General features: G+C 43.7%; 1 protein-coding gene across 5 annotated transcripts in view; it reads right to left on the minus strand.

The window, feature by feature from the left end:
* Window positions 1-13,457, minus strand: part of tbc1d22b (TBC1 domain family, member 22B) — a 52,379-nt gene that overhangs the window by 14,680 nt on the left and 24,242 nt on the right. For all 5 annotated transcript variants that reach the window (XM_084015401.1, XM_084015399.1, XM_084015400.1 and 2 more), the window contains 2 exons: window positions 9,377-9,447; window positions 300-428 (listed from right to left, as the gene is read on the minus strand). In XM_084015401.1, coding sequence (XP_083871527.1) covers window positions 300-428; window positions 9,377-9,447 — 200 coding nt within the window. The remainder of the gene's footprint in view (window positions 1-299; window positions 429-9,376; window positions 9,448-13,457) is intronic.

Genomic DNA, 13,457 nt, shown 5'->3' on the forward strand with positions numbered 1-13,457 from the left:
GCATTGTAGCATCAGACAGAGACGCCACTTACCTCACTCTATTTTTCATGGTTCAATTCAAACAGGATCAACTCGCTGTTGACTAGTCAGCCAAAATACTGTGTCCCAACCCACCCTTCATGTTCCCTGTTTGGAACCCTGATGAGATCACTAATGATTGGACATCCACATAGAACAGCCAGGATTTACCCTCTAACGTGAACTGCAGAAAGACCTGTCTCACCCATCTGTATGTGTTTTTGTAGGGAAGACCTGTCTCGTCTGTCTGTATGTGTCTTTGTAGGGAAGGCCCGTCTCACCTGTCTGTATGTGTCTTTGTAGTGCTCGTCCGTTCTGGCCTGGTAGTACTGCTCTATGAAGCCGAAGTATTCTTCTCGCTTCCTCCTTAGCACCAACTCTCTGCGCTCCTTGTTGGCTGGCAGGTAACCCTGTGGGAGACAAGCAGAGGGGGAGACCTCTGAATCTCCACCCGACACTACTGAAATGAACTCGTTCCTAGATAACCTCAATTTCCCTGTGATAAACCCAGATTCTGCTAAAGAACTTGACTCGCCGTTAACGGTAGAAGAAATTATTCTTGCTATGAGAAACATGCAAAATAACAAAGCTCCTGGCCCGGACAGATTCCAAGTTGAGTTTTTTAAAAGAGTTCAGGAAAAACTGTCCCCATTACTGCATGCTGTATATAAGGAATCGCTACAACATGGTACTCTCCCTCTTACTTTAAAGGGGCCCTATTATGCTATTTTTCCACAAGTTAATATAAGTTATTGATGTCTCCAAACCTGGTCTTTGAATTCCTCAACTGGAAAAAACAATCGGAACATGTATTTCGGAGTGGATCACACTCCTCATTTTCAGCTTTTTTACCCCACTTTTTCAAACGGGTGATTCTGTCGGGGTGTAGCCTTATGCTAATGTATGACCCCCGACCCCGCTCCTTCTGAGGAAGTGGTTGTGTCTCTCCGCCCCGTGCTGTCCGCGTCCAGCTTGTTGCCATGGTTATGGTTCTACGCTACAAACTAACAGCGGTCCAGCCGTACCGCTTCGAACCGGACTCCGACCCAGAACCAGGACCAGCTCCTGCAGAAGTTCTACGCCGCGGATGCAGCAGGACGAACCTGGATGGTTAGTTAACATGTCTGTGTAACGTTTTGGACGGTCACTCGATGTGTGTTAGCGTAGCTAGCGCTAGCCACAATGACGCTAATGCTGCGTTATTCGCTCTATAAGTAACGTATCTGTGAGCTATTTCGGCAACAATTAATATCGTTAGTAGTGCCGTGTTGTTGACAGTTCACAGTTGCATGTTTTCCAAATGGGGACGCAACATTATATTTAAACGGATGAAAACCCGATGAAAACAGCGTGCTGTATGCGGGCAGTTTGTTTACATCACATTAACGGGATTAAAAACGTCCTCCTCTACACATAAAGATATACAAGGAACGGGATTTGGTCAGTATCATGTCGTCCTCCAGAATTATGGCCTGAATTGTGAATTATAGGCTGTGTGCTGTGTTTTATAAACGTGATTGTGCTCCATCTCAACATTACGTGCCAAACTTATTGTTACAAAATTCAAACATGAGGTTTACACCTCAGCTTGTCAGCAAAGTCAGTCAGGTTACCATATTAACAAGATTTGTTGTTGAAATGCTCAAATTCTGTACTATATTCATCTAGGTGACCATGTGGGCCTTCAGACACCGAACACGTCTGCTGCATGGAGACACCACAGGTAATGTTACTGTCTGTTACACCAAGTTGTCTGTTGAGATTATTATTCACATAACATGACGATGATCATGATTCACACTAGGTAAGAAGACGGATGCAGCAGCTGGAGGAGGAAGAGGCTTGCATGGTGGGACATCCTGGTTGGAACTGTCTGTCTGAATGTTCTGTCTCCAAAACGCATGAAATATGCAGCTGGTTATGGTGCTTTACACGTAAGAGGAATACAGCAGTCAGTTGTTTGTTTATCAATTGTGTTTTATAAAAATAAATCCCTCTATGCAACATATTATGCAGTCTTCCTGACCATTACTTCAGTAATATTAACCATGACACATTTTACAATTACTGTAAAGACTTTATTGTCAAATTAATCAGCAGTTGAAGTTCCCAGTTATCTCAGAACACAAACGCAAACTGTTTGTGGCCGACTCTGCAGGGTCATATCAAGCTCTTCTGAAGTCAAGGAAGAGCTGCCCTCCAAAGTATCCTCCTCCTCTACCGGGTCCAGGCGAGCTCTCTGTGATGGTCTCCTTATTGGAGTGGTTGTGAAACAGGTCTGGAACCATGGCTGTGCCAACACCAAAGTCCTTGCAGGACACAGTAGCTGTAACAGAGTTGTATGGAGGAATGAAACCCATGTTATCACATAATAGAAATACACATCTGCACAACTACTAGTAGTTGCTGTTAAACCTGATCTCAAGTAGGCTACATGTCAGGATACACACCTTTACCTGTCCTCCTAGACAGCTGACTGCCAACAGTAGCTGTGGTGGGTCGCTGTGGGACGCTGATGTGAGCTGCTGCTCTGTAAGCAGACAGACAGAGAGAGTTTACAACTACATCTGAAATGTGGAACACGTTACTATTTCACTATAACTGATGTGGTGACGCACCAATAGCTCGTAAAATCCCTTCGTTAGCGGTGCAAAAACAAACGTTTGGTGACGTCGTCTTTGCATCGGCATGTAAACAAACACTGACCAGCTGATCGCTGCCGCATTCATGCTACAATACGTTCCCAAGCAAACTGATGTCTAGCTTTATTTTACAGGTTTGGGCCCCCGCAGTACTACGTAACGTTAACGGTCCACAATGGAAGCTTTTAACGCAACACGCCAATGCTAACACACCAATGCTAAGAAAGAAACGGTAAAGTCTAACACGGCATATTACCTAATATTTAGTAACTTACCGCTTCAGTGTCTGTGGTTGGCTCTCGGACTGTCGGTACTGATCCAAACTTTAGCCTCAGGTTAGAGGCATATCCTGAGCTGTAGCGACCCATGTTGTCAAAGCTCCTGTCGGTGAAGTGCGTCGCACACACAAACACACATTTACGGACGCGTGTGCGCACATTTCCATCGTAGATGCTCCGACGATGCCAGTAAATATCAGCAATTGGACTGCCAACTCGCTTTCCGTTGACTTTGGCATTTTGGTTAACTGGTTTGTATGTACATCACACTGACAGCCAAAAGGTATGGGGATTATGTGGGCGGGACCACACAGGTGGAGCGATTCTAATGAGCCGAGATGACCCATATAAGGCACAGGAAAATTCGGTGCTGACGTCATTTAGTGGACATTCTGCAAACCGTTCGTTTATCGGGAGGATTTCTTTCAAACTGAGAAAGTGAAACAGGGAGATGGTGGTCTTTTCTGATACTGTGGGGACTTATTGACACCCCAGGGACCCATTTTAGGGTTGAAAAACATGGAAAAGTCGATTTTTCATAATAGGGCCCCTTTAAGACAAGCCTCCATAAGTCTCCTCTTAAAAAAAGATAAGGATCCAGTTCTCTGCAGCTCCTATGGACCTCTCTCTTTAATAAATGTGGATGCTAAGATCCTTGCGAAAGCTTTGGCCTATCGCCTAGAAAATATTGTACCAACTATTGTTTCACCTGAGCAGACTGGATTTGTTAAGGGGCGGCAGCTGTTCTTTCATGTCCGTACTCTCCTAAATATTATCTACTCTAAAACTAACACAGCAACACCTGAAGTAGTGATCTCGGTTGACGCTGAAAAAGCATTCGACAGGGTTGAATGGGACTATTTATTCACTGTACTAAAGAAATTTGGGCTGGGAAATGTGTTCATTTCGTGGATATGTCTCCTCTATACATCTCCACAAGCTAGTATCTCCACCAATAACATTCAATCCAGTTTTTTCACTCTTGCCCGTGGCACCAGGCAGGGGTGTCCTTTATCTCCCCTACTGTTTGCACTAGCTATAGAGCCCTTGTCAATCTTTCTGAGGTCCTCTTCCATTTTTACTGGAATTTCACGTTTGGGCACATAATTTAAGTTGTCTCTTTATGCTGATGATTTATTGCTGTATGTCTCGGATCCTGTTCTTTCCATCCCAACAATTGTATCTACTTTTCAGAGATTTGGATCATTTTCAGGTTACAAAGTAAATATCTCTAAAACTGAATGCTACCCTGTCAATGCTTCAGCATCACAGCTCAAACAGTCTGATATTCCTTTTAAATTTAGCCTGTCTGGCTTTAAGTATCCAGGGATCAATGTAACTAGAACCCTAAACTTTTTCTGCTAATTTCCTGCCTTTAATGTCTAAAATGAAATCTGACCTCCAAAGATGGGGAAGCTTACCTCTCTCATTAATCGGAAGAATTAATGCAGTCAAAATGAACATTTTGCCCAAATTTTTATTTTTGTTCCACTGTCTCCCACTTTTCCTCCCAAAGCAGTTCTTTAAAACAATTGATCAAACTATTTCTCACTTCCTATGGTGTGGAAAGGCACCCAGGATCCGCAAATCCACACCTCAGAGATGTAAATTCAATGGTGGATTGTCACTTCCAAATTTTCAATTGTATTATTGGGCAGCACATATCCACAAGATTTAATTTTGGTTCAAATCAGTTGATCTGCCATGGTGTGATCTAGAGGCGCAGTCATGTGTTTCATCCTCCTAACTGCTTTACTTACCTCTTCTATTCCATCCAACCTCTCTGGCTTTACAAATAACCAAGTGGTTCGCTCCACACTTAAAATTTGGTATCAATTCAGAAGGCACTTCAAATTTAAGTCAGCATCTACCTTAGCTCCTTTATTGAGAAATCATTTATTTCAACCTGCATTTACAGATTGAACATTTTTTGCATGGCATAATAAGGGCCTGAAATGTTTTAAAGACCTAAGGATGGTATTTTTCGCAGCTTTTCAGATCTCTCGGGAGAATTTCATTTCCCACCCTCTCATCTCTTTCGTTACTTTCAAGTTAGACACTGTGCTAATGCTTTTTTCCAGTTTTTCCCTCTTTACCACCAAGTCTACAGTGGGAGGAGCTTCTAACCCACGACCCACTTCAGAAGTTACTCATCTCTAAAGTTTATAATGAAATTCTGTCTTTTGATTGCTCACCAGTTACCAAAGTCAAGACTGTTTGGGAACAAGAACTGGGTCTACATCTGGGAGATGACTGGTGGGACACTGCTCTTAAGAAAATGTACACTAGCTCAGCCTGCGCTCGTCTCACACTTATACAGTTTAAAGTATTGTTTAGAGTCCATTATTCCAAAACTTGACTGTCACAAATCTATCCCAGTATCACCGACAATTGCGACAAATGCCATGCTTCATCTTGCAACTTAACTCATATGTTTTACTCTTGTTCGTTACTTTCTCGTTTCTGGCAGAATTATTTTGATACCATGTCAAAAATATTTTCAATGACCATAAAAGTCTCTCCCCATGTCGCCATATTCGGGCTCCCAGAAGACCGGTTTACCTCTAACCAATTAGATATTTTAGCCTTTACTTCCTTACTGGCAAGACGCCAGCTTCTTCTTCAATGGAAGTCAACTAAAGCTCCATCTTGCACTCAGTGGCTCAATGACACCATGTCTTTTCTAAAGCTGGAGAAGATCAGATATTCAGTGAAAGGTAACTCTGATCAATTTTATAACAAGTGGCTTCCCTTTTTAACATTCTTTCGCTCTCTTCAGGCTATGCCTCCTGATTGATGGACCCCAACCTCCTTTCTTTCCTTTTCTTCTTATCTTTATCATTATTATTATTATTTTTTTTCCCTCTCTTGTCTTTTGGCTTCCCTTGTGTTTTTGTTTACACCCTGTAGCTTAAACACTTATTCACTCATCACATACAAGAATCCTCAGTTATTTGTTTATTATAATTGTTTTTTTTTTTATTGTTTTTTTTTTATTTTATTATTTTTATTTGTACATTGTTTGTTTGTCGCCCGATCATGTTCCTATTAGGCCACATATACAAAATAAGAAAATATCCTAGGAGGCAGACTGTATGTCTTGCTCTTCATTCATCATGATGCACAGTATTTCTATTGTATCGATATGTTTACATTTTCAATTGTGATGCAGATGTGTTGCGATACTCAATGTAATTATAACATTGGTTTCTGTTCTAATTGTGTCTTACCTCCTAATAAAACAAAAAAAAGAGGGGGAGACCGTCAAGAACAGTAAAGCAGGTGACCAACCCAAAAGTTGAGTGCAACAGCCACAGAGCTAGAGGATCACAACAAGTAGCGCAGAACGTGCTGCCATACTCAGCCAGCAACATACAACACCAAAAGGACACCATGTGGTCTTCCAACCACATAAAAGCTGCTTTTTTGCTGCTCGGCCCACCACGCACCTGTCCCGGTACCGGTTGTGTTTCTGGTGCTTTTTAAACGATTCTGAACGACGACGCTTTGACAGTAAAAGAAGCGTTCCCAGTCTGGCTCTGGCCGTACTGCATAATGTTGCCCGACCGTGGCGAACCGGAGACCGGATCAAACGACCGGTTCCTAAAACTACACCCGTCTGGACCGCCCGGTTCGCGACACCGGCTCAGACGGAGACGGTGAGACAGTACCGGGCATTTACAGCACGAGAGGAGACAGGTGTTACGGGCACAGCAACTTTCAGCGAAGAAGAGACCAGGGTAAGAGCATGGGCGTTGCCACCCTATATTGAGGGGGGGGCAGGAGCCCTCCACCTTTTAAAAAATGTTGTTTGGACTCCCCCATATTTGCGTTAAAATTGCATGATGGGTTTAATTTGTCCAGCGCTCTTTTCATTGCTTCATTGCAGACCCCCTGCCTAAACAGAACCCCCCCACATATCAAATGCTGCTGACACCCCTGGGTCAGAGCCAATCAGAGATGAAGACCCGCCCCTATTCGGCCTCTGATCGGCTCAGACCGTGGTATTTCTTCTTTGCTGTGTGCAGTGGGGAAAAACATTTTGCGACACACAGACCAGCTAAATGTTAGGTGTACCAGTGCGACCAAGGAACACATTGGCTGCGTCCGAAATCATTGCCTACTCCCTCCTCCCTACATAGGGGAGTTCTATGTAGAGCACTATATAGTGGACTCAAAGGCAAAATGAAAAAACACTTTTGGACACTACTCGGGGGATTTCTTTCGGCACCGTTGATGTCGTCGTTCCTGATGCACAATTAATAGGCTTGTTCAGGATGGTCTTGACTTGACTTGACTTATCACGCCGACGAGAGCTGCAGGTGTCTGAGGGGGCGGGCTCTAAAAGAGACGGCAGCTGTCAAGTCGGACAACAAAGTCCGACTTGACATACATATATATATATATATATATATATATACTGTATATATATATATATATGCACAGAACTTTAAATCAAGCGACCAAAATAAAAAGGCAAATCATTTCACCACAAGGTGGCCGCCGAGTGCGGACCTGAACACACGTCATTGAACTTTTAACCAATAGAGATCCATTCCGCATAGCGGAGGTGTGGACAAGCAGGTTGCAGCCGCCGTATACCGCGCTGCCAAGCGCTGCAAGAAGCGGCTCTTAAAAACTTGTTCCCGCGATGTTTTGGGTCACGTAATATGGTCGCGACCCTGTGACGTCTTTGCAGTCGGCTGCTAAGTCGGACACAAATTCTAGCCATCATGCATCGCTTCAACCCACAATACATCACGTGAGGTAGCGCACTGCAGGCGGCTACATCAAGTCGAATTCCCCTAATATGTGTCGGATTCCGCCGACGGCTCTCAAGTCTCACATGCAGAGAAATGACCAGGATCATAATTTTTTTAATACCTATTTATTGCGAAAATTTACGAAACGAAAAGAATGAGTCCTCCAGCAGGGGGAGATTCCATGACCGTCTCATTTCTAGAAAAAAAAACAGCCAACAGTTTTCATCTTTTTTCTTCTTCTTTCAATAATGAGATGATCACTACATCGTCCTCACTACTGGATTTATTTTCAACGATCCTGATCGGGTCCAGGTGGACTTCAGGAGCACTACCGGGACCCCACATCTCCACAATCCTCCGGACCCTGAACAGGCTGCAGTCCGTCCCCGATCCCAAACTCCTCATCTCTGCATCGTTTGTCATACAGTGCTTTGCTTTGAGTGATGAGTAGGGTTGGGCATCGAGATCCGGTTCCAAATAGGAACCGGTTCCTAACCTCCGGTTCCGGAACCGTTAAGAAGCTGTTGGAATTGCGATTCTTTTTTTTTTTTGGTTCTTAAACGTCCGCACTAGTTTGTTTGTTTTACTCCGCTCGCACTAGTTTGTTTGTATTACTCCGCCCGGCGTGCGGAGACTGCGATAGAACGATCAGTAACGAGTAGTCGAACGCGCTACTATTGCCAAACCAGTAGTCAGAACAGAGTTACTTATCCAAATACACGGCGCGTTACTATTTTTTTCAGTAAAAAAAAAGATCTGCTTTCTTCGTGCGGTGACGTATGTTAGCCGACACCTTCGGACACCTTCGGACGGTCGCGTGTAGTCGGCTTTACCGGCAGAAACGTAAACAATGGAGGGGGAGAGATACGCATTTTCCAGCTGGAAATACAAGCATTATTTCGACTTCATCTCAGCAAAAGATGGCAACATAAAGGTTCGTTGTACACTCTGTGTTAACAACAAAGTGTTGTCTACTTTCAAGAATACAACGTCAAACTTGAAAAAACATTTAGAGTCACAGCATGGCACAACCACATTAAAAGAGCCGGTCCTGCCCGGTGACGGTGAAAAGGCGCAGCGTGTGAATAAACAAGACGAGTTCTCGATTTCACGGAGCTCCTGCTAACTCAGTCTGTGCTGAAATGCGAGCGGAGTCTCTCTTGAGTGTTTAGTGGAGAAATGTCTCGCTGCTTGCTGGCCCCGCCCCCTCCCTTCGTCATCACGCCGCTCATACTTGAGGACTGTGTTCATCCTTTGTTCCATAAAAAACACTCCTTGCTGCTCTAATGCTGGTTCAATATTCATAAAATGTTCATTCATGATGTTACTGCCATTATAATACGCAAACAATTATTTAAGTTAAGTGAAGTCAAGAGTACTACTTTTCAACGTAACTGTGGCAACACTGGACCTGTTGACCTGCACCTCAAAGAATCGGAATCGAGAATCGTTTAGAACAGGAATCGAAACAGAGGATCGGAATCGGGATCGGAATCGGTAAAATCCAAACGATACCCAACCCTAGTGATGAGTGACGTTTTTTGACGGACTAAGTCAGAGCATGTGAAGGTCAGAGGTCAGAACATGTAAAGGTCAGAGGTCAGAACATGTGAAGGTCAGAGGTCAGAACATGTGAAGGTGACAGGACAGAACACGTGAAGGTAAGGAGACTCACAGAGAGAAGCCTCCAGGTGATTGGCCGGACTTCCCTTGGAATGCCTGACCAGCTGTGCTTCCGGATTTCCTCTGTAAAAGGCACAAAGTCAGATATAAACACACAGAGACAGCTGGCTGCAAATGCAGTGTTAGCCTGGAGCCAACCAGGGTCGGTATATATGTTGTCATGGTGATGTCAGTCTGAGACACACATGCACACACCCGCACACACACATGCACGCACATCAAAGACGTTAATTATAACTTTTCTCAGAGTTTTGTCAATGTAAGAATGACTCGACCTGCAAGCATCCTTGCTTTACAGACTCCTCCATAAATGATTTCACATACATTTTCATATTTTTGCACATGTGGTCTTTGAATGACAAGGGATTATAATTAAAAATTACTACAATGGTTCTTCAATACATTGCTCATATTTTATTCTTGATTAATTTAATTTTGATTCATTTGTCTGCTTTTCTTACATCTGAAAATGTCTTGCAGTACAACATTATGCCATTTGGGGTCAGAAATGCTCCTACCACATTTCAGAGGCTCGTCTTGGTGGGTATTGGTGGGTATGCGGGGTTGTGATGCGTACCTTAATGATGTGGTCCTGTACAGTACCAAAGTTGGTACTGTAGAAAGAGCTTGTTGATCTGGTCGGAATGATGCGTCCAGTTATGGACATTTCGACCAGATCAACAAGGTCTTTACTCGTCTTGCTGCCGCTAATCTTACTGTAAACCTTGCCAAATGTGAATTTAATAAGATGGAGGACAAGTTCGGCCTGTAGGACCTAAGACTGAAGCCATATTTTACAGTACCTAGAACCTGCCGGGAACTCCGGAGGTTTCTTGGTATGGCACGTTACTAAGAATTGTAAGTTGTAAGAATTTTGCTTCTGTAGTTACACCCTTGACCAACCTTCTTAGCCCTAAAGTTCCATTTGATTGGTCCATAAAATGTCAAGAAGCTTTTGACAATGTTAGGCTGCTGCTTGCTTCTTCCCCTGTGCTGTCTGCTCCAAACTTTGACTGTCTTTTCAGTGTTGCTGTTGCCAGTGAGAGTGGCACTGATGCAGTTCTTTTACAGTTAGGATGGAATGGCGTAGAGCACACGGTAGGGTATATTTCAAAAAAATGTAATCGCCATCAGCAAGTCTACTCCACAGTGGAGAGAGAAGCGCTAGCTTTAATTCTTGCTGTACAACATTTTGAGGTCTATTTGGGTTCATCTTCGAGTCTAATAGAAATTATCACTGACTACAACCCGCTGGTCTTTATTGACCGTATGCAGAACCAGAATCAACGCATTATGCGCTGGAGCTTGATTCTGCAACAGGTTTTGTTTTTTCTCCGCTTTGTGGTTATGTATAGAGTTCTTGGTTTTACTGTCTTTCCTATTCCTAGGGCCCAGGATCTGGGAAGAGACGGTATTGTTGGTTTGGAATTTTTTGTTTTGTTTTGTTTATTTGAGGTTTTTAAACAAACCTCTTTTTAATGGGGGAGATGTGGCAACCCCCTAAACCCCCTTTAGGTCATAGCTGCCACTACAAGGGCAGGGCTAGATCCCACGATCTTAGGAGCTGTCCACACGGAAACGGCGCTTTTGGTGCCTGTAAACGCATTTTTTTTTAAACAAGGTCCCAGGGTGAAAAAGAAAAAAAAACGCTGCCCCTCCTGTTCGTGTTCATGTAGACAGCAAATACGCATACGATGATGTCATCGCCCCACCCCTCGACCCTCTAGCCTGACTTCTTATCCCCGCGATGTCTCATAACAACAATGGCGGCCTACGTGCAGCAGCAGATATTCTGCTCCTTTGTATGACGCATATTAGGGCCACTGTATAAAAAAAAAACGATACTAACAACCGCTAGCTAACAATTTTTCTAATTAATCCATCACAACCTCTGACAACGCCGCATTAAGGTCCTTAGGATAAGGGCTGTTGATGGTTATTGTTGATTTTATTCATATGAGGACAAATTGTCATCTTATGGGTTTTTATTGATTGGGTGGTCAGGTGGATAGTAGCCAAAGCTTTCACTTGTTGTCATAGCAATGGCAAACATCCGGTCAAGCAATGTTTGCTTTAATTAACGAGCAAATTTGCTACTTTTAATACATTTGCGACTATTTTCTCTGAATATTATGCACCTCTCTCGGCTTCATTACAGTGGCCCTAATACGCCGTCGTACCACTGCCACTACGCTGAGCTAAAAAGGATTACAGACAGCTTGTATACAGCGCAAGCTTTATGCACATGCTCCGTCTCTTCTCTTACGTTTTTTTGGTGTATTTTTGTAGCAGAAACAGCGCCACATATAGGCCTGGAATATGTACTACAGCGTGCTGAGTCGTTTACAATGGATTCGTGTGGACGCATATTTTCTTTAAACGACACCAAGGAAAACCAGAGAAAAAAAGATTGTTTTCGTACATGTGGACGGCTTCTAAATTACCTGATTGATCACCCCCCAGTAAATGTGTGAGGGTATATAAGCAGGTTTTTACTGACCTTCAGTGGGGCACTATTTTCGGTTGATGCAGGCACTCTTTCACATGGGCACTTTGATTATTCTTCCTTTGTCTAATTGTTTCCCCTCATCCTCCCTTTGTTTCTTTATAGTCTCATATCTAACATAAAGACATATTCACTGCACCCCTCACACACAAAAAATATCTTGCATTGAAACATATTACTTCCGAGACATTTGTTTTACTTTGTTTGTCTCGATCTCAATAAATTACATTTTAGATTTAAAATTTGATTCTGTTTGTTGTCCCGTAATTATTATTATCCACAAATAATAAAGACAGAAGTAGGGTAATTTTCTCATAGACTTCTATACAATCAGAGGAGTCACCCCCTGGTGGCCAGCAGAGAAAATGCAGCTTTCAGGACCTCCAGAATAGCTTCAACTCTCAGAACCGGAGGTTGTTGGCTGCCAGAGGCCTGTACTAGGAAGCAGGATTTGGGTTTAGCAAGGTAACTTTAAGTCCCAGTCTGCAACATGTTTTTGATCATATTCACTGAAGCCGACACTATGCTCCGATAGAACAACCGATAGAAAAAAAAGCACGCCTCTAAAGGCGGGTCCACACCGGACCGAAAATCAGCGTCTTTGAGAGAGTCGGCGTCCGTGACATGAGTCTCCTTGGTGTGGTCGCTCGAATCGGCCCACGTCGGCATTCATTTCAGCCGATTCAAATGTGTAATCCGCCATTCGAGTCAGCCATATTAAGTAGCCCGACTTAATTTACCGACGCGAGTCGGGCAGTCGGTGCGGTGTGGACCCGCCTTAAGATCCTGTCCAATGAGCACGCAGGGCTGTGTTTGTGCACACACAGAGCCCCTCCCCCCTCGGGTCGTTCCACTATCACAGGAGGGAGGCGGAGGGAAGTAGCAACAAGCTCCCAATTCCTCATTAAAAACCGAAACGAGGAGGTCCAAAACAACCAAGGAAAAGAAAACACCTTGTTGAAAATAAGGAAAAAAAAGAAAGCGACGGTGCCCGTGATAAAACGAGAGTCAACATCCGACCCGCATTTCAAAGGTGGCGTGATCTAAGGGATTTCAAAGGGCACAAAGTCGAGGGGAAGGAGCTCGGTGGTCGTGGGGGAGGAGCGTGAGAGTTGTAAACATTCAAAATCTGACAGAGTACCCTCGATCCGCCGGACTTGCCGACTGGGACTTTAATCGTTAACCCTGGTTTTTCCGTCCTACAACGCCGGTTCACTTCTTACCGGGGTAGATCGCCATGGTAACTTACACTGCAAAGCTAACCTGGTCCGAAGCAGGTTATGTTCCTGATAAGAGATCAACGTAAAGAAATACACCTCCTACTGACCAATCAGCTCTCTTGGTGCACAGATTTAAAAAAAAAGCTCAGTGAATCGTGGATTGGTTCTCTTAGGAGAACTAAAGTGTTCAGAGACTGGCAAAAACCCTTTCGTCTCCCTGACGATGTTTTATATGAGAGATACAGATTCTCATCGGAGGGAATGACGTATCTGTGTCAGTGTACAGCCTACTTACCACTTTGAATTATGTTTTTATATTTATTTTAATTATTTATTTGCTCCCAAGT

Source organism: Eutrigla gurnardus (genome assembly GCF_963514095.1).
Source record: "Eutrigla gurnardus genome assembly, chromosome: 8".
Lineage (NCBI taxonomy): Eukaryota > Metazoa > Chordata > Actinopteri > Perciformes > Triglidae > Eutrigla > Eutrigla gurnardus.